Source organism: Patella vulgata, chromosome 8 (assembly GCF_932274485.2).
Source record: "Patella vulgata chromosome 8, xgPatVulg1.2, whole genome shotgun sequence".
Classification (NCBI taxonomy): Eukaryota; Metazoa; Mollusca; class Gastropoda; family Patellidae; genus Patella; species Patella vulgata.
The window spans coordinates 48935243-48958422 of NC_065886.2; the positions used below are offsets into that span (position 1 = coordinate 48935243).

Consider the following 23180-nt stretch of genomic DNA (forward strand, 5'->3'; position numbering starts at 1 on the left):
CGCGACTAAATAACCGAAACGTATTGGCTACCTCAGCGAGGCGCCGACTCAAGGTAGTCGTAGGTGCGCTCAATACGTTAGTTCATTAAGAGGTTTATAGAAATATATATTAAAGCACATAAAAGAAAAATTATTTAGTTTCATTTGGTTTTGTTCGTAAAAAGAGATCGATCTGGGCTTGTTCTGTGCTATCTAACAAATCCGAAGTCGACCTGATTTGCAGTAATTATGAAGCACTGCACATCTAGACAATGCGGGAAATAACAAAATTCTTACATAGAGACATGGATATAATATACACTATCGTCATCCCCGATTTAACACACCAAATTTATCAAATCAATGGGTTTTCTAATATCGGCCATTATTTGCGAAGAGACTACGATCTCAAACATCATTTGGATTAAAGTCTAAGGGTTAGAACAGAAAACTTTAAATACAGCGTCAAATTCTTTTGATGTTGACTGAAAACAGAGGATTAAAAATTAGGGTGGAGAGTATCATGCCCTGCCCATCACAGACAGGAAAATAAATTTAAAAAAAGATTTGCCATGCAGATATGAAAGATTTCATATTTATCGTCACTTCCGATGAATTAATGAAGAATTTTGTCAAAAATCTTAAAGCAAAAGGAATTATTAAACATGCATTATGCAAGAGCTAAATCTGCCTATTGCAGGTCTTTCTTGAGGCCTGAAATGTTTTCTAAAGTATTAATTAGACATTAATTAACTGATCCAGGCCTTAATCAACTCTCGATGGCATCAGATTTCTCCGATATTAAATAGATTAGAATGGTTCAGCGATACTTTGATTTAATCAAATATGGAGGATCGAGACTTAGCTTCGATCAACCAGTACGGTGGTTGAAATTATTGCACACGTCTGTCAAACCTTCAAAGGCTAAGATCTTCGCTTGCAATAGAGTAATTTGAATGAAATTTTCAAATTATCCATTTTACATCATCTACTTTCGAACTATTATAGCAAGAATGGCTAGTTCTTTATCTAAATCTTACATAATGTATCTTTAATTAAACTCCGTCAAAAATTTGAAAATTTACTTTTAGAAAAACATTCAACCGGCTCGAGACACTTACATGGGAGATAATTAATACAAATTTTGACGCTGCTTACACGATGTGTCTCCCTTGCAACGTCCGAGAAAATTAAGTTTTTTTAAAAACACACTCCGGGAAATAAAGAAATATACGTTATTATACTGGTCTTAAAGAAAATAAAAAAATGATTAAAATCGGTCAGACATTCGATAAGTTGCACCTAGAATAAAGTAAACCGAAACCTTGATGTTTCAGCGCAGATAATTTATGAGATTACACAAGGCGGGGGTGGGGGTACCATTGTTTTGATCAGGTGAAATCGCTTCACGATAAGATAACAGCGTAAAGACAAGAAGGCAAGAAATAATAAATGCGAATAACAGATTTTGTTCACACGGACTTGAATATTCATTTCAAATGGAGGATGGGGCCTATTGATTTATTGATTTTGGTTTTTTTTGACCCCCACGGTTGCCATATTACAGTCATTGCTACCATTTCGTATTTCATTATCTTCATTTTATGGCCAAGTAAAGCGACACAATTTTGTCACAGCACCTGAAAAGATGAAACAATATTTCAAAACCCCAGAATAATGTCCCTTCGATAAAAAGACGTTGGCTAGCTAACCTGGAGGTCCCGTGTTCGATCCCTGAAAGTTTAACGGGATTTTCCGGCGTGGTTCCCCCTTTGTCAGTGGTGCCGGACAATAGGTCTGACAAGGGACAACGTATAGTCGTTCGGATGGTACCAAAAACCGAGGTCCCGTGTACATATTGTCGTGCACATAAAATATCCTTGGGAGGTGGAATTCGATATAGTAGTAGGCCAAACAGCACACTGCATGGCATATGCCCGTCTTCGTTAACCCAGTCGGAGCAGAACTGTTGGACTTTAAACCCCATTTCATTTTATTACTGCCGGTGTCCCTTTAAACTCATCTTGCGATCACTTGGGTGTAAATTCATGGTGATAATTTTACAAAATGTCTACCATACGCGGCTACACCTACGAGAATTATTTGAACTTTTTGAGTGACAATACTTCTAACGCTAATCCAGGGACCCTCGGTTGACGTTTCACTAAAGAACGAAAAATCGCCAATATCCTGATGCAATAGAAATCAAGTGAAATAAATTATTTACATATAATTGTAAGACTAACCAATGAATTTCTGTTTTCATCAGTGATTAGATTCAAACATCCACTAACAATCTAAACGACCATCATCTTTTACGGGCATTACTCCGCGTTCGAGTATTTATGTCAAGTTTATAATTTGCTATTTTATGTGACATATTATGTAACACTTATCAGTAAAAATTAATTCAGTATTTTTTATAAATTGTTATGACATGTAATTGGTCATGACGTCTACTATTGCGATTTGCCGCAGAGCATTCGGTAGGTGTGATTCGGTCTCCAAATGTCAACAATTTCGAAGTTGGCCAGAATTAGCTAATCTCTGACCGAATGCGTATGAAATTGTTTCATATCAAAAATAACAAAATGTTGTCAAATTGTGACAATTCAGTCAAATTAGCTGTTTGATGTATCCCCCATCATGAGAAGAATTCAATAGCCAAGTAGTGTACCATACATCTGCGGTTAAAGTAGTCCATGAAACAAAATTGCTTATTGTTTACAAAATATTGGAAAAACTGGGAAAACCTATAACTCAATTGTGATAATATTTCTTGGCGGGTGGATTTTGTTTATCTGGACATCTTTTAGGCCAGTTTGATTTTCTTGTGTTTTGATTCGTAAAGCTTGCTCCAGCCACAGTAGTGGGACGTCCTAAGGCCTTCATTTGAGCAAGTTTTGTAGTCATTTGACTACAAAAAAGTTACTGGCCTATAACTCCCTTAATTTCTAATAACACTGACGACTCCAAACTGTACTATATATAACTTAACATATAATAAACGGATTCCCATTTAAATAAAGGCGAACCTTACCGCATAATTATATGATTATATATTATATAAACCCAACTGCTATGCGAAATCTTTTTTCATTTTAAAATAGCGGCCGGAATAAGTATCGCATGATTTTATGTCATTCGAAAATACAGAAAAAAAACTGTTCGGTAAGATAAGATTAAGATTTCAGTGTTCCGCTCTTCACTATTTGTAACATAATTACTTAATTCCATGCATACTGTGATGATATGTGTTAAAAATTTTGCAATTGAACATAATTTTACTTGCCCAAAGCCTCGAATAGTGTATCAATTGTAGCCGTAAATAAGAATGATCACGGCTACAACTATTGCAGCTATGCAGTCTTGCTTCATTATTTCCTAAATATTTTATTTCAGTCATTTATTGGGATTTTCATCTATTGTTTTAATTGCTCTCTGTCATCTCGGGCACATAGAGTTAATAGAATATCGACACCAAATGTTTATTGCTCTGTGTCATCTCGGGCACATAGAGATAATAGAATATCGACACCAAAGCTGTTGCAAATGCCTTTTTAATACCCACCCCACCCCCATGGTGTCCATAATAAACTACAATTAGAAACAAAGCAGAAATGTGGACGTATCATGCCCTTGCTGTTTATGCTGTACATAGATTGTGGTCAGCTTTCACAGGGGGATTAGGTGCTAAGGAGGGAATGGGCATATTAAGCCTTGATAGAATGTGTTCCTGTTTTTCAGTGTCTCGGTTTGGTTAGGCTCCTTGCGCATGGGACTCATCAGTTACGTATGTTTTGTTGCCTGTTTTTCAAAACGTTATAGCGCCGCGTCATGTAGCTAACAGCTTTGATTTTTGTATCATGAGTACACAACTTTTCTTTCTTTTATAAATGGTTATATTACAGTAAATTCAATATTCACAAGTTTGAAGCACCTTTACGTAATGATCGTAAATAAACACCGTCCTGTATCATACTCGTATCTTTATTGATCCACTCTCTACTACCCCGAATAACCCACATGGATCTATACGTCACGACACACATCTGCGCGTGCCATACGTATTGTTTTGTCGTCTGCTGCTCCAAGTCAGATGTTTTGAATCACGCTATACATCCACACCAAATAGAGTTAGCTATTTAAATCTGGAGAAAACACCATTTTAATTTATCTTATATATAAACGCAATTGACGTTTATTTGTGTGCAGAATACCTTTTCGATGTATATTAAGGTAAGTGTCTCTTTTGGTAAGGTCTACAAATCAAAATGTTTCTGGAATATACTTGACATTTCCAGCACGGTATAGCCATCGTCTTGCACTATTGCCTTTTATAAACCATATACATGCATAGGAAGAATCAACCAAAGACGGTATAAAGCATATATAGCACGTCTTTTCTAACTCGGCAGTAAAATCATTATTTCTGATTGAAAATAACCAGTGTCCACCATATCTATAATCTACATTAATAACAGCTTATCTTCATATATAAATATTAATTATCGATTTTAGCTTTAATCGTAGCAGGTAGGTTTGTGTTTATATTTATGTACAGTAATCATAGCTGTACGTAGGTCATTATTAATGGACCACTCACAAGTAAACTACACATTGTATATAATATTTTGGTGTTGTTTTGTCTTTTCCCTAATAAACACGTCCAGCATGAATAAATCTATACATACACAATGACTCCATGTATAAAAAACAACTAAACCCATAAATAATGAATTATTTAGTCTCGGTCACAGATACATCATAGAAATGAATGGATATGGCTATGTAAATGGGTCTTTGTTAAACAAGACGCAAATTAAATTGAAAGCGGTGACTTTTTCCTGTGCTGACTGGATCTTGTTTTAAACCAGTAAGAGCAGTAAGAACCAGATTTTGGCGGATAACTTGTATGAAATAATCGAAATAATATGGGCTATTTTTACGTGTGTTACAATACTATATCTTTGAAGTGTGCTGAATAAGCCTACTTATCAGTTTTGGTATTGATACGGTCATCGACATTTACAACAAGGTCAAATTATAAACCAATATGGCTAGAAAATGAGTTTTATGTAAAGTGAGTTCTGATTGACTTGGTCAAAATGGATGTTATGATCCGTACGCCAATTATTAACACTGGAGGACAGTGAACTGTTTATTCCTATGATTAATAGCTCTCAACGATTGTACATTCTATAATATTATACATCTGTTCCTTTTTATACGCCCGCATTGAAATGTGGTCGCATATTGTCGTCACCCCCGTCCGTCCGTCCGTCCGTCCACGATTGGCTGTGGACGTTCAAGAGGCTAAAGTTAATATCCGATTGATTTTAAAGTTATCATCATAGGCGTACGAGCTCGATAAATGTTAGGGATGCAGAATCTAAAATGACCGAAAAACAAAAAATCGGGCTACCGACGGCGGCGCCCGTCGTCTGCGAGAGGCGAAGGGGCGGAGCTTGCCGTGTACCCCCACCCCTCTCTCTCCCAAACGCGACGGCGGCGCCCGTCGTCTGCGAGAGGCGAAGGGGCGGAGCTTGCCGTGTACCCCCACCCCTCTCTCTCCCAAACGCGTTGTCCTGCAGATTCTAGTCCGTAAATACAGCAACTTCCAAGTTGTCTAATATAGCCTAAGTTAGGTGGCTGATTTTGAGAAAATTTTGAAATTGAAGTGCCGCAAACGCATTTCCTGCTATTGCAGGCTTTAAATACAGCCCAGTTTAGGTGGCTGACCCGAATCCTAAACAATCAATCGTCGCGGGGTATTGGGGGTGGAATAGCAGTAACTTCAAAGTTTCTAATCGTTTTGCAACCGAAATCCCGATTTGAATTCCAACCACCGAATCTGCTAAATTCACAAATAATAATTGATGCCCGAAAAATGTCCAGTGGAAAAGTGGTCCAGACAAAATGTTTTAATCCATGGTCAATTTAGTACAAATTCGTTGTATTCAATTAAAAGAAAAGTAAAATTAGTGTTTTAATAGATATCAGACACTTTATTTTTTCTCACCTTACCCATCTGCCCGAAAAGTCAGGTAAATTCAGATTGCCCCCTCTGCCCCCCCCCCCCGGGGATCGTACGCCTATGGTTATCTTCCCATTGATTTGAAATTGATATACAGTGTTACAGTGTTTACATTAATGAGACATTTTTTTATAGCCTCACATGGAGCGTTGAGAGGTTGGTTAGGTTGAAATGTAGGGCGGAAAATTGCATGTTTAGTAGTCTTTACTTCTAGTTTGTGTATCTTATGTTTTCTATGGCAAAAGGTTGCCACAGGTTGCTCCATCTGGTAGAAAGCGATATACCCAACGAAAATTTGTGAAAAAGTTGGAGCCGGTCTAAGAGACGAGAATTAAAGGGAAAGACCAACGATTTTCAACAAGGTTTCCATAAATCTTAAATATATATTCGTATATAATCCCTTCTATTAAACAAGCAAATATGTTTTTTGTAAGCGGAAGTGATGTAGTTGGTTCAAAACGTTCACTGGTCTCTGTGGTAAGCACACGTTTACTGCTGTATTTTGTTCATGTATCGTCCTTTGGCCAAAAAACTGATAAAATGGGCTGTTTATTAGGATATTATAAACACGAATTTATGCTTTTTTAACGTTTAGTACACAAAGCCGTCGCGTTAATTTAATCATACCGAACAGTAGGCTGTGGCACAATTCAGGCTCCATGGCTAATTGTTTACTTACATCACGTGGTTTGTTTGACAGCTTGCAAGTGACATTTATTTCGCCTGCTTCGATGTTTTTGTGCTTGCTGACTGTGTTTTTTCAACATTAACAGTAACAGACCAAAATTATGGGCACGTGAGACATATAATATAGTGCATTTTGGCACATAATGTCGACGTGAACGGCTTTTCCTTTTTTTCTTCCATTTCCTCTTGAGAATGACAGGGCTCAAATCTGTACAGCATTACTGTAGACCTATAGAAGCTATACGTTGATGTCTGACGTTTACATACTTTGGAAATTTATATATTTATGTGCATATAGGTTCCAAAAGTCCGTTGAAATGTTGAAATAAATTCAAACACTGTTTGCAGACTCAGCACGCACAAAAACATTCAAGCTGACGAAATATCTCTCACTTGCCGGGTGTCAAACAAACCACTTGATGTAAACAATTAGCCCTGTGTTGTGAATTGGTTCACAGCTTACTGTATGAAATTTATATGCGTCATTTAAATTAGTGAAAACAAGAATCTTATTAAATTTTTAGCTATTTCCGTTAATTACATGTTATGGCCCTCGTTTCACTTTATTGAACATTGTGAACGCTTAAAACGCTAAAAGTTATCGTCCGATCTTTGTGAAATTTATATGCATTATTTAAATTAGTGAAGAAGCTTATTGAATTTCAGCAATTTCCGTTAATTATTTCGAGAGTTATGGCCCTTGTTTCACTTGTTGCACCTCGTGAACGCTCTAACATCAAAAGTTATATGCCGATCTGTATGTAATTTATATATGCATCATTTAAATTAGTAAAAAGAAGAGTCCTGTTGAATGTCAGCAATTTTTGTATATTACGCCTAGAGTCATGACCCTTGTTTCACTTTGTTGCACCATGTGAACTTTCTAACGCCAAAAGTTATCATCCGATCTTTGTGAAATTTATATGCTTTATTTAGATTAGTGAAACGAATAAACCTATTGAATTTCAGCCATTTTCGTTTATTACGTCTAGAGTTATTTCTAACATCAAAAATTATCATCCGATCTGTATGAAATTTATATGCATCATTTAGATTCGTGACACGACGAAGCCTATTTAATTTCAGCAATTTCCGTCAATTACTTCTAGATTGATGGCTCTTGTTTGATTTGTGAACCCTGTGAACGTTCGAATAACAAGTTATCATCCGATCTGTATGAAATTTAAAAATTTAAATGCATTATTAAAATTTAAAAAAGGAAAAAGTCTGTCAAACTTCAACAATTTCTGTAAATAAATTACTTCCAGAGTTAAGGCCCTTGTTTCAGTTTGTCGAACCTTGTAAACCCTCAAACAATGAAAATTATAATCTGATCTGTATGAAATTGTCTTGTAAATGCCCCCAATTACCTACAAAAGAATAAATATGCGTCAATCCTTATCGACAGAGGGACAATTTAGCTGACGTGGGCGTATGTTTCGTTTTCTGGCAACCTATCTTTTTCTAGATTTGAGCTTTGCGAAGTTTGTAATGATGACTTCAAGGTCTATGCCCTGGTCAAGTCTTAGTCAAATGCAACTGCGATAAGTCACATTTAACGTCTCTTGTCCGACAGTTGAACGAAGCTGGTTCTTCACACGTTTGAGCACAGAAAAGGGTCGTTCACCTTCTTTGTTGGCTACCGATAATGTCAAATAAATCCGCAAAGCAATGTCCACATTAGGAAAAGAGTCTGCAATCCCATCCGCCTTGATGACACTCCTGTACTGTAAATTCTACTTAAACATACATTATGCAAGAGGTAAATCTGCCTATTGCAGGTCTTTCTGTAGGCCTGAAATGTTATTTAAACTATTAATTACACATTTATTAGCAAAATTAGACCATAATCAACTCCCGATGGCATCGGATACTCGCGATTTTAACTAGATTAGAACGGTTCGCCATTTAAAAATTTAATTTAAAAATGGGAAAGCGAGGCTATGTCGCGAATATACCAGTGCGCTAGTAACCACTATGCACACATCTTGTCAAAACAATAAACAGTGATAATTTGGCTCAAAATTAAGTAACTTACCTGAAATTTTCAATATTTTCTTTTTTTGTCTTTCTTTTTTCTTTATTATAGCAAGAATGACCAACTCTTTATTAAACTCTTAACTAAAGTATCTTTAATAAAAGAAACACGGCAAAGTATAGGTCTATTTAACCTTCCATACTATATATAAAAGTTTCACTAAGTTTCACTTTATTTACCACGAAAACCCATAAAATAACTAATAAGCAGTTTCAATCTTTCTCTCGACCCGTTTCTTATACCAGGGCCCAACTGTACCAGCAGATTAATGAGAGGGTGCATTGAACGAAGCGAGAGTTTAAGGAAACAGAATGATTACGTGTTGCCCTGGGCCATGGCCTAGCTAGCCTGTGCCATGGAAATCCTAGATCCGTATCAGATTTGGTCAACATCCAACTTTTTGGAGAAGCTGCATTCCAACGATAGCTGCTGTGTGAGCGTATTAAAAGGCGCGGGTTGGGGGGGGGGGGGGGTATAGGTTATAATTCTAAAACGGAAGGGGGTCACGGAACGCTGAATATCGATACGGTTTGTCCTCTAGTGTTCTCAATGCATGACGCCAAATCGTTTAATCGTGTTTACGAGTCAATTATTGACGACCCGAAGGACACAGGTGACGACATAATACGCCACACTGAAATCTGGGCATATATATTGGCGAGAATATACCATTATCTCATTTTATATGGTCGTATATTGTCGTAGCCTCTCCGTCACTACGTCCATCTGTTGGTCCGCCTGTCGCGCACAATTTCTTGTGCAACCTGCTGACTACATTTATTAGCATCCCATCTTTTTAAAAGTGTATATGAAACGAAGAAGCCTATCGAATTACACCAATTACTTTTAGAGTTATGGCCCTTGGTTCTCTTTGTAAATTCTTGTAAACGCTCTATCTGCCATGGTTATGGAACAATCTGTATGAAATTTAGATCCATTATCCAATAGAATCCTGTTGAATTTCAAACATTAATTACTTCTAGAGTTATGACCCTTGTTTCACTTTCAAGTATTTTTCGTTGCCTATCTTCTAGTTCTCATTATTCCCAAAACTTACTTATTCTGTCCTAATGCTAACCATGCATTAACTATTTCTGCTGGGGAATAATAACATAATACGACGCAAAATATAGCATGTAAATCAAAACAAATTAATTGCCGTTACAAGCCACTTCTCTTCTAAAGACGTATTCAAGTTACATAGAAAGGAGAATGAAATGAAATGGGGTTTAACGTCCTACTGTTCTGCTCTGACTGGGCCCAGGCCTTGGCGCTATGGTCTACTCTTATATCGAATTCCAACTGCCAAGGGATTTTATACGTACGTGCCAATGTCTACACGGGACCTCGGTTTCTTGTCTCACCCGAACGACTAGGCGGCTGTCCTTGTCAGGCTCTCCGTCCTGCACCACTGACAAGGGGAAACCACGCCGGAAAATCCCGATGAACTTTCTCGGCCAACGCAGGAATCGAACACCGGACCTACTGGTTAGCAAGCTAACGTCTCACCCACTGAGCCACCGTGGCTCCGAGATTGGATAGAGTATATGGGGCGATGCTAAAAAAAATGACCCAATTTCGAAACAATAAAGGTTAGATACACAATCTGAACGGTAGCTATAGGCACACAATACAAATATAGCGCTTATGTCGTCGACCGTTTAGTTCACAGAGTAATATCAAAAAACTTTCGAAAATTGCTCCGTTATTTATAGTTGATGGCCTAATCATCAGAATATACAGCGAAACATTACACGATTTTACTGGCATTTTGTGAGAGCTAAATTTGTTTGTCTGGCTTTAAGTTTTATATAAATTAGTACTTTAAATGAAAAGCCAATAATCAACTATTAAGATCATCGGATGACTAAGATATTGAGTGGAGTAGACAACGCCCGCCATATCTGCGATAAACGCTATAGACCGGAGGCTCAGCGCGGGGGGCGGGGGGTGTCCATCAAATGGGCACAAAACCAGACCCAACTTTTCTAGAGTAAAATTTTGCGTAGAATACGATGCCGAGTGGTAATCAGTCCGCCGTTGGGGCGTTTTCGAGATATTCGGGGTCATTGGTCAGATGAGTCCATTTGCACTGAAAGTGAATGCGCATTCATTCTTGTATTATGAAAAAAAGCTGAAAATGATCGAAAGTAATCACACTTTCAATAAAAATGTAAACTTGCTAAATTCATCTTTAGTCTTAGTGACCATGGAGGTCAAAAGGTGAAATTTACCGTTTTTGCACTAGGAAGATTTAAAGCAATAAAATGTCAACGTAAAATATAAAAACTAAAGCGAAACCTGTTCTAATTAATAATAGGAACATTTAAAATTCATCTTTAGGTGGTCTTAGCACCGAACTTTTACTTTGGAACGTCGAAAATGATCTTGCATAACAGAACCAACACACTTTGAAACATGTTTCAAAAATACGTAAAAACAGTCAAATCGAAATCTCTTCTATTTATTTTCACAACGATTGTTATACATAATGATACTAGTTATCTGAAAAACAATTGAATAGTTTCAGAGTTGGACTCCAGCCTACAGGCCCCGTGGATTTCCGAGAATCCCAGTCTACGAAAACCGACGTTAATCTGTGAAGGGAAAACACGTATCTGACGACGAGATTAAAAGTTTGCAAATATTTTATGAGTTTTTATGAATTTTACTGTAACATGGACGCAGATAAAACCGACGAATGCATTGTACATAGTAGTTCACAGGATTTATATGTCGTATTGGAAAATTTTGGCAGGCTTTGTGACGCGGCCTGCAGGCTGGAGTCTAGCCATGGAACTATTTAATTGTTTTTTTTTCCAGACAACTAGTATCATTATGTATAGCATTCGTTGTAAAACTAATTCGGGGAGATTTTTATTTAACAGATTTTACGTATTTTTGAAACGGGCTCCGAAGCGTTTTGGTTCTGTTATGCAAGATCATTTTCGACGTTCCAAAGTAAAAGTTCGGTGCTAAGACCACCTAAAGATAAATTTTAAATGTTCCTATTATTAATTAGAACAGGTTTCGCTTTAGTTTTTATACGCCCACATTGAAATGTGGTCGTATATTGTCGTCGCCCGTCCGTCCGTCGGTCCGTCCGTCCGCTCTAGAGGCCAAAGTTAATAGCCGATTGACTTTAAATTTATACACAGTGTTTAAGGTCATGAGACGAAGAAGTCTATTGATTTTCAGCGATTTCCGATAATTACTGCCAGAGTTATGGCCCTTGATCACTTCAAAAAATCTTGTGGACGCTCTAGAGGCCAAAGTTAATATCCGATTGACTTTAAATTTATACACAGTGTTTAAGGTCATGAGACGAAGAAGTCTATTCATTTTCAGTGATTTTCGATAATTACTGCCAGAGTTATGGCCCTTGATCACTTCAAAAAACCTTGTGGATGCTCTAAAGGCTAAAGTTAATATCTGATTGACTTTAAATTTATATACAGTGTTTGAGGTCACGAGGCGAAGAACCCTATTGATATTCAAAGATTTCTGATAATTACTGCCAAAGTTATGGCCCTTGATCAATTTGAAAAATCTTGTGGACGCTCTAGAGGCCAAAGTTAATATCCGATTGACTTCAGATTGATACACAGAGTTTAAGATCTTGAGACGAACAAGTATATTGATTTTCAATGATTTTTTATGACTTGGAACAGCTAAATCCATGATACAGTATTAAAAGTTTTGTATACAAAACGTTAGCATGGGGAAGAACTTTATAAAAACCAAACAAATTCTAATGGTTTTCTGGAGACTAGGGGGTTCTGGGTGACCGAGATACTATGCCAGTAATAAAATAATGTAGGTTAGCTGTACATAAAATAACGTTGACCACTGATTATCTTATCAACATAAGTTTACTATAGAATATAATATAATACATACTATCAACCACCTTTACCTATATATTACCTAACTCTGGATATTGGCTGAATGTAGACCAAAGTCGATCTCTCAGATTAATTGTAAGTACAAGGTAATCAAATCTGTTATATATTAATATCTTGGCGGCTGCCAGTACTTATACTAAAGATGTTAGTTGAACACGAGACAGTGTTTGTTATAAGTCTACACATATTTAGTTAATCATAAATAAGATAACTTCTAAATCAGATTAAATAACTTTGACACTTGAACTTTGTTCATGGCCAAGTGCGATTGTCACAATTACCTTTGACAGCTAAAGACACGCCATTTCAGAGATCAATTACTCACAGTACAGACAGGGCAACGTCCATCCAAAACTCGCTCAACATCTCGGATCAGTCTCTCACAGCACAGACAGGGCAACGTCCACCCAAAACTCGCTAAACATCTCGGATCAGTCTCTCACAGTACAGACAGGGCAACGTCCACCCAAAACTCGCTAAACATCTCGGATCAGTCTCTATCTAAATTAGCAGGACCTACTAATCACCGGCAAGGACCGACAAGAGCGTTTTTGGGTTAACAGCTTCCAAATTATTGCAAAACGTGAGGGCCAACATGTACATGAAATGTCGGTTTTTAATCCTATCCGAACGACTACACGCTGTCCCTTGCAAGGCCCTCAGTACTGCACCATACTGACCGGAGGAAACCACCTTGGAATATCCCGACGAACTTTCTCGCCCAACACCGGAATCGAACCTGTGACTTCCTAGTTTGCGAAATATCGCGTACAGTAATCATAATCTTCCCTAATATTTAAATAGTGCTTTAACAGTAATCATAATAATTCCGAAGGCTAAACAACGGGTCAGACAACATTATTTTTTATTTACTATCATATATTCCCTGGATTCGGCGAACCGTCCATTTTTATTCGGGTACAACCATCAGAGAATGAGACCATATAATATCATAGAAATGTAATTGTATAATTGTAAAATGAAATCGCTCGCGGTTTACGTTTTAAATACTGTATTACCTAAGTGGAGCTTTGTGGAAAACTCGTTTTAGTTAATGATTGATTCATTCTGAAAATTCGGGTGACAAAGAAAATTTTCGGGCAAATATCCTCATCCCCCCCCCACCCGCCCATCCCCAACTGAGATTGACCCCCATTCCCCACCACCACCTCCTACGGCTATGTTTAATACACACGTCGCCATCAAAAAAATGAACTATAGGTTCTTCGCCTTACACACGCATAGAAACATTATTTCATACATGAATGACTAGTGTTTATCTACAGCCTTGATCTAATGGCGTAGCGAAGAACCTTGCTACGCTTTATGAAATAGCAACCTATTAAATATATTCAAGGATAAGGGGAATTCGATTGTTATATTATGTATAGATACGAGACAATTACTGATTCACATCGAGTCTCTAGAATGGAAAAAATCTCCAACAGCTGTTAATACAATCTGTTTCACAGAGAATTACTATTGGAGCGGCCTAGCGAATATTCACTGCGGATCAGTGTGCTGTTAATACAGTTACATTATGGGGAAATTTACCGTTCATCGACAAGAAGGGAAAAGTACCTGGATTTCTATGATAATTCGATACTTTTTAAGATATAGTACAAATGTAATACGTAAAAAAAATGCAAAAGTTCCACGCTAGGTAAACGTGTTAATATTTCCCATGTGGCCATATAGGTCACACTGTGTAATATAATATGGTTCTCAGCTGATGAACGGGTTAGAATAGTCCTGACTGTTGTTCGTATTAGTAGTGCGGGTGTTTCGTTTGGAGTCGCGTGTATAAGTTTGGACAGATAGAATTTGTTTTACTGTGTAACGGGGAATACTATACTGGGTTTTAAGATGAGGTGGGATATTTTTAAATTTTATTTATCTATTTTTAATTGTGCATTTATGATTGTTTAACATAAAATCATGATTGTCTAAATCCGTTTTCACATTGTAGTTATATGTGTACCTATACAGATAATACCTGTTTTTAAAATGCTCTTATATCAATGTAAAGAAATGTTTCATTCCAGCATATTACATAAAAGGTCACATTTATGCAAATGACTAGTACATTAGTGGGTTCTTCAAATCACGGATAAGAGCGTTATTTTGTTAATATCCCCCAAGTATTGCAAAATGTGACCGACAAGAAAAGTTATCCAAAATTTAGATGATTTCACAAAAATAAAAATAGACAAAATTATGGATAAGTGAAATTGACAAAAACCCAAACAAACGCCCTTGTTGGTGATTCGGAGGACAATTTTTTCAAAATTTCAATTATCCACATCTTTGTAAACATTATGAAATCATTCAAATTTTGAAGAATTTTCCTTATCGACCACTTTTTGCAGTACTTTGGGCGCTATTGACAAAATAAATGCTTTTGCCGGTGTTTTTAGTTTCCATGTAGAAACAATTGGTGATCTGTAAGCCAAATTATTTATTGTAATTATATTATACATGGCCTATTATGTCAGTATATTTTATTTTCATATTTCATTGTTTCAGGTATCAAAGATGTAAACAAGCTGTAGTGTTAGTAATTTGTATATGCCAATAACACGTAGTCAACATATTAGTTAAATTTAATACAAGCAATGCATAGTTCAACCAAAAATAAAAAAAATAATCAGGTGAATCATGCCGTCGACCTTGCTCCTGATGGTGGTTGGGGCTGGGTGGTTTGCTTTGGAGCCTTTATGATAAACTTTATAGCAGATGGCACAATGTTTTCATTTGGAATTTTATTCCTGGAACTTCTGGATTACTTCAAAGATTCTAAATTCAAGACTGCAATTGTTGGATCCAGTCAATTGGGACTCAGCATGATGATGGGTATGTTATGATTTTGTTGTACCTTTGTCCAAATCAGTAATCATATGCACTCAACCTTTCATTCGGGTAAGGTTTTTAAAAAGGGTATATAATCTAGAGTAGAACATGGTAAAGACAAAACCTGTTCTTAATATGTGTATTAAAAAGCAAAACAATTTACCGAAATTCAGCGAATATTAAACATTGAAGTTTTAGGTTCAAGTATATGTAATAGATATCTAACGTTATACATTAAGGCAAACATATTGATTAATTCATTATAATAAACAGCCAGTATCTTTTCCATACATATTTTTAGAAAAATATATCTTGTGTCAAAATTTAATTTTTAAAAGACATTATTAAAGTAGAGATGCTTGGTGTGCATTTTTCGGAAAATATCTTATTTTCCATAGCTTAATCCAAGCTTATATCTTAATATGTACTCAGATTGATTATTTAACATTTCATTAAGATTATCTGCCTTGAATTCAATCGGATTACACAGGCCCGCCAATTTGGTTCACGGCAACTAAAGATGGAGGTGGGCTCGTTACATAGGCAACTGCATAGATCGATGTAATTTTCAATTCGCCATATCGTTGTAAATACTGAAAGGAAATAACCATGTTTGGACTGATATCCTTATTAGAGATCCAACGTTCACGAGGATTCCTATAACGTTGAAATCACACCTAGTCTTTAAGATCCAGCGCCAGGGGGGATCACGTGGCTCGCTAGCCTAGAGGTCGGGTGCTCGATCCCTGCATTGGCCGAGAAAGTTCATCCAGATTTTCCGGCGTGGTTCGGATGGGACATAAAACCGAGGTCCCGTGTACACATTGGCGTGCACGTAAAAGATCCCTTGACAGTTGGAATTTGATATAAGAGTAGGCCGTAGTGCCGCTGTCCGGGCATAATTTCCCTCAGAGCACATTGTTTGGGGTATGACCGTCTTCATAACCCAGTTCGGAGCAGAACAGTAGGATGTTGAACCCCATTTCATTTCATTTCATTTCCAGCGCCAGAGCAAACGTGTGAGAGATAGGGTTGCCGGAAAGGTCACTTTAAAGCTATATATGTAGCAAGGCGTGTGGGGGATAGAGGTGTTGGAAACGACACTTTAAAGCTATGTAGCAAGGCGTAGGGGATAGAGGTGCTGGATTTTGATGTGCTGATATTAGGTTTTTGATGAAAGTAGTTAAATCGATTTCATTTATAATATAGTTTACTTTACAAATAAAATCGAATTATAAATGATTTAAGAAATAATTAAACCAACAAATTGTTGGAGCATATTATTACGTACATTATTATTTTATTATTATTATTATTATTACAGGACCAGTTGTTAGTATGCTGCTGAAAAAATATACATGTAGACAAGTTACTATTGTTGGTGGATTGATTGCCTCAGTATGGATGGGTGTCAGTATTTTTTCACCTAATATTGAGTTGATGATATTAACCTTTGGTGTATTATCTGGTATGTACTCATCACTTATTATAACACAATAAACAACTTCTACGAAAACGAAACGAAAATAATAAACTAATTTAACTTGCATCAGAAAACATACCTAATCAAATTAATAATGATTAAAAAATTGTATATTTATTTTAAATTTTGAAATAACCAAAACTAAGGCCAGTGTCCACCATTAATAAAACAACTTTCTTATTCTAGGTGCAGGAATATGTTTAGTATATTTGACATCTATCATAGTAGTTGGTTTATACTTTACCAAGAAAAGAGCCATTGCTACAGGTATTGCTACAAGCGGTGCTGGTGTAGGTGTATTTGTATATGGATATTTAACTGATTATCTGTTAGGTGTCTACGACTGGAAAGGTACAGTTATCATTTTGTCAGGACTCATGTTAAACTGTGTAGTATGTGGTGCTTTATTTCGACCAATCAGACCACACACTTTCAAAGAAGAACAGTTTGAAGATATGTCATGCTCTGGTTCTAGTGGATATGGAGGTTCCAGTGAAGAACCAGATGATCTGGATCACGAGTCTGATTCGGATACTGAAACAAACCATGTTTCTATTAAGTTGCATAAAGACAAATACCGTCCTCGTGGTCTAAAATTTAAAAGTGCGGAAGATTTGTCCTTTCTGAGTGTAAAACAAGTTGACCCAAGACTTCACGTCAGCGCTGTTGCTGTTTGTAAATTAAACCCCGATACAAAAACAGACCGGATAGCTTTTGGTCTACTACATCCGATGTTAAGGAAAGACATTTTTTATAGCGGCAGCGTCAACCATTTACCCGATTACGATACTTGTGGTGGTAGCCTAAGTTCTTTCCTAGCAAAAATGACGCAAGACCAATCTGTCTGTGAATGTAGTGAATCTCATATTTCACAGAGTAAATCCAGGTTGAAATCGCTCTACGATCTGTCATTATTTAAAGACAGAATATTTTGGGCCGTTTTAATGGTTTGCACATTTTGGACAGGTAAGATAACCGATACAATAAAATTACAAGAATTTGTTTAGAAAAGATAACTATAAAAAATCTTAACTTGAATTACTATATTCTTTTTTTGTATAATACGTACATGAATATTATGAACACCAGAGAAATAAGATTTGAACTTCTGGTTATATCACTTTAATAGGATTATTTACTTTTAAAACACGATGGTTTATTGTAATTCTTCTAACTGAAGTAGAATATCACTAACATTTTGTCTTCACCTTTTTATTTCCAGTTTAAAATAAATTTGTATTTGAATAATATTAATGTACTTTTCTTTTATTACACTTCTCTACTGACCGTTCGATTAAATCTTAAAGGTGGTATACGCGTAACGTATGACATACAAACACCATCAGCTAAACGCAGGAGATTGGTTTTCTCAGAAATTTGGGCAAAAATGGAGGGGAACATTAATAATATTTAATGATAAATAACTTGCGAGAAACCCATGAACAAACAAAATCTAGTAGAGGGATTTACACAATGAAATCAAGATTTTTGAATATCGACGTAAAACGTATAGTGAAATGCACACTATAGTATCAGGTTGTAAAATCTAACAACCCCTTGCCTGTACTTTCTACGGGTCTTTTTAACATTTTTTCAGGGCCTTTGAAGACTCTGAAATGAACCCGAACCAATGTGTGGATTTGTAGTGTATGTATTGGTTAAAGGCATTAAGTACTGTTATTTTGATCGTATATTTATATATTATGATGTAACGTATCGTCGTTTTGTCGGTGATTAAAGGCCTTTCTTTAAAAAATATAAATACAATACATCCAGACAGCAATGTTGATTAAATATAAAAACAATTATTAGTTATGACAGTTCTTTGTTTCTTTTCAGTTTTGCTTTCCTTTACTTAAAACTGGCAATTCACTGCACAAAACTTCGATACAAAACCCACTAATGTTTAATTTCTCTTTTTTTTCACAGATTTTCTTCCCTTTTCTTTCCAACAATGTTTCCTAGTCTTATAATCGTTATTTCTTTTTACAATATTTCAGTTCAATCAATTCCAATAACATATTTACCAGGGTTGGCTGTCACTCATGGAATAAGCCGTTCTAATGCAGCTCTTCTCATTTCTATCGTGGGTATTTCAAACACCATCGGGCGTGTTGTAGCAGGCTTTACCAATGACGTTCTAAACGTAAAAAGCATAGTTTTATATTTTGTGGCGTTCTGTATTGGTGCAGTGGTTAATTTTGTTTTTCCATTTTGTGTAACCTTTCCAACATTAATCGTCACTACAGCTGGATTCGGTCTATGTATGGGTAAGTATAAACATTCAGCATTCCGCGACCTTCCGTATTTTTTTCTTGTTTTTTTTTATACAAATTTAATTTGAAGCATTAGAGGCTCAAGTTAATAAAGTAGTGGGGTTCATGAGAGAACATACCCTATCGATATTCAGCGTTCAAGAGTTATGTTCCCTTTTCAAATAGCTCTTTGAACCGGATAGAGGCAATAGTTTTTAACGGATTATTTTATTTCAAATTTGTCGTGAAGCATTTGGGGTCATGACTGGAAGAATCCTATCGAATTTCAACATTCCCTGACCATCCGTTCCAGAGTTATTCCCACTTTTGCCAAAATCTTGAGAACGCGATAGAGGATAGAGTCTTTAACGGATTCTTTACAAGCTTGTGTGAACACGATTTCTTGAAAGCCTTGTATACCTTATCAAATTTTGTTAACATCCAATTATTGTCTTTCGGATTAGCTGTTGTATAAAGCTATCGATTTATACAGACAAAGCTGTTGTGTGGGGGGATGTTTCCATGTTTTGCTAAAGACATAATACCCAGCCTCATAACATAAATTCAAAAGGTATTTATGATAGTCAGATAAAAGCAAAGTTCAACAGGCCAAACTTCATTGAAAAATGGCAACACGTTCTAGATGCACGATCTAGACGCAGAAAATACATTTAAAATTATAAATACTTTATGTCATAGCACAAAACCGAAAAGCTTTGCATACAAATCTCCATGGGGTTGTATTCTGAAATGGTAGATTATATTCAAAATTTAATAAAGTAGATACCAAAGTTGATACTTAGCTACTTCAAGGTTGAACTTTCCGCTGTAAGTTAATCCCCAGTGTGATTTTAGAATTCAGAAAAAAGTTTGATTCCTCACCACAGCCTCAACCACAGTATATAAAAGCAATGCTAAAACATGTATGTATTTTCCATCATTTCTCTTACAGCTGTAGCGGTTTCAATGAGATCTATAGTTATAGCAGATCTAATGAAAATAGAACGTCTGACGCAATCGTTTGGTATTATAGCTTTGTTTCAGGGAGTTGCATTTATTATAAGCCCGCCTTTAGCCGGTATGTATTGATTTATTTTTATATTTCATTTAAACTGACTGGCAGGCCTGGAAATAACGGTTTTAGATGTACCTGACATTTTCAACTTTGTGCAGGACATGTATTAATAATATCAATGAAAAAGACAAATCAGTGCCGAACAAAATGACAGGCACCAGAAGTTTTGTGCCTGACAAAGCCTGAATCTGTGCCTGACATTGTCTGTGACAGGTGCCTTATTTCCAGACTGATTAAGTATAGTCTATTCACACACATTACAAATGTAGGTTATAATGGTTTAAAACTGATCTTAGTAATGTTATAACATCCACCCCCCACCCCCACCCCCTCATCCAGTTTTTGCTGGTCACAAAATAACCTGCTTCTAATTGAGCCAGGTATTGGTGTTTATTTGTGGAATTTTTTTTTTAAGTAGAAGCAGAGATAAACAATTTGGTTTAAAGTGATGTGCAGTTTCATTACGTCAATACCTTGACACACTTCAATCATGATCTTTTTCTGTTTAAGCTAATTAACGATGAGCAATTTGATTGGTCAAGACTTTGGAACACAATACCTCTACTGTAGACTGCTCAAAGGTGGTATAGATGTTCATTAGATGAATGTCTTCACTGACTTCGATGATTTGCATTTTTGATTGGTTGATAACTTTGATTCAAATTGAATGAGCATTAGCTTGCTCGTACTTTACAATAAGATAAACGTGTAATAAAATAATATGCGTTATCAACCTCACTGTTGGTTTGTTTACACATGTTGTAAGGTATAAATGTTGTTGTTTTTTGTAGGTAAATTAATGGATGTAACTGGTACTTACATGTCGCCATTCTTTCTAGTAGCTAATATATATTTCATCTGTGCCACAGTGTGTTTAGTTGTTATTGTTGTTCAGAGACAAAAAAACACAAAACACCAGAACGTATTAGATAAGGAGAAGGAGAATTGGATTTGAAACGTTCATTCATCGTAGAAAGTTTGTTATTGCGTTTGGTCATGTGATAAATTATTGCGTTTGGTCATGTGATACATTATTGCGTTTGATAATGCTACATACTTTATATTTGGTGAAGAATTAATAGATGTTCGTTGGTTCTCTGTGACATATAGAATAACTCACGATCTATGCAGATTAACCAACGTGTAACATGTGATTAATGTAGCTTGAGCTTACAATGTACGTGTTAACAGATAAGCTGAGTCAACACCAGGTTTGGCTGAACTTTATTGACGCCACCAAACGTTCATAGTAAGCTTATATACATAATGCGCCGTCATAACTAGTAACAGTAGAATTGTAGGAAATAAAGCCATGTCATAACCAGAAGTGATCTTTCTTGAACAATAATGTGAACTCAATGTTGTAGTTTTCTACAATGTACTTTATTCACTTTCCATAGTAAATATTTTATTTACAATCAACTGACCATGATTTGGGTGTAATGGCATGCTTATTTGAACACATATTAAATCAGTTATTCATTATTTTATCGTGTATATATGTTCATAATTGTTCATAAATGACTTTCATATTTGTACAAATTTGTTTCTAAATACTTTACAAGGAGCATAATTATATTTAAATGGCGACAGTTTGTGATTTTATGTTAACATAAAACATTCCTTTGAATGTTGATATGGTCGTATATTATCGTAGATCATGAAGGGATGAACCCTATCGATTACGCCCCCTTATCGGAAAACTCTGCGAACGCAAAAGAGGCTTCAGTTCTTAACGGAATTTTTCAAATTTGGTGTAAAGCATTTGGGTCACGAAAGGAGAACCCCACTGATTTTCAGCCGGAGATCAAACCTTTTATGATTTTCTAATTTGGTGGGAAGCATTGGGACCGTGGAGGATAAAACCCGTTGACTTTCTGTTCCAGATATATACCAAATTTGGTCAAACTGTTCCAAGTGATTCAATCAGTCAGCTTGGGCAATGGTCCGTTGACTGTACTTACGGTTTTAGCGCATAATAATTATCCATGATTGTTGATGTTCAATGCATATATAAAAAGTTACATAATTAATAAAAAAAGATATTTCTGTTATTATGTTAAATGATTTATTTACTGACTATCGTCCCACTAAGTCACAAAAAGCATAATGAAATTGAAAACACTGGGAGTCCAAACAAGCAGATCAACCTGTCAACCCCTGGGCTCAATCATCCTTCTTACGCCACCGGTTATGTCCCCTAACACGTTTCAATTAGCTATGTATACACAGTCAGACGTTCAGTTTTCATACTTGTCGACACTTGTCCAACACAACCAGATACCGTTTTACAAAATACACAGATTATCAGAATTCACATGGTAAATATTCATGATTTTGAGGCGGAAGGATAACGGGGTTATCAGGTTGGCTACGGTGATATGTACGGCAACTACAGTAGTATGCTTCTTCAAGTTTGTGTATCTCAAAATTTTGGTTGTCAACCTCATACAAATTTTAGTGCAAAGATATGACCATTTGTTCCTCTGTCTGTAGTGAAAAGCATTCAGCCCAACAAAAATTTGGGAAAAAGTTGGAGGTGGGCAAAGAGGCTAGAATTAACATTGACGTCAATGGGGAAATTAATGGTGGTCTGCATCCGTTTAATTAACTAGAGTTACTCCCCTTATGCCACGGAGAATCGCAATATATAGTGATAGCGCGTGTTAATTTAAAGGGGCGGTTTACCGTGTTTTGAAATAAAGAAAAATAAGAGAAGAGAGAGGGGTCATTTCGGGACTAACATATGGTTCAATTTTATTTCAATAATTTGCTTGCGCGTAGTGGTCTTTTATCAGTGGACCCGGAGAAAATCCGCGAGGTTCAACAGGCGACCCTACTCCTTGTCACGTACAACCGGGGAATCGAAAC

The 23180-nt window shown here is 36.3% G+C and overlaps 1 protein-coding gene across 3 annotated transcripts; it reads left to right on the forward strand.

The window, feature by feature from the left end:
* The first annotated feature begins 4039 nt into the window (after window positions 1-4039).
* LOC126829636 (monocarboxylate transporter 12-B) lies at window positions 4040-22363 on the forward strand. 3 transcript variants are annotated; one of them, XM_050559622.2, is made up of 7 exons: window positions 4044-4218; window positions 15173-15499; window positions 16821-16964; window positions 17166-17945; window positions 18980-19249; window positions 20187-20312; window positions 21101-22363. In XM_050559622.2, the coding sequence occupies exons 2-7, from the start codon at window positions 15262-15264 to the stop codon at window positions 21262-21264; spliced, it is 1722 nt and encodes a 573-aa protein (XP_050415579.1). In that variant the 5' UTR covers window positions 4044-4218; window positions 15173-15261; the 3' UTR covers window positions 21265-22363. The 3 variants fall into 3 exon arrangements, with proteins under 3 accessions (XP_050415581.1, XP_050415579.1, XP_050415582.1); XM_050559625.2 differs by having other exon boundaries at window positions 4047-4218; window positions 17166-17330; XM_050559624.2 differs by lacking the exons at window positions 20187-20312; window positions 21101-22363 and adding an exon at window positions 18577-18626 and having other exon boundaries at window positions 4040-4218; window positions 18980-19117.
* Window positions 22364-23180: the final 817 nt, after the last annotated feature.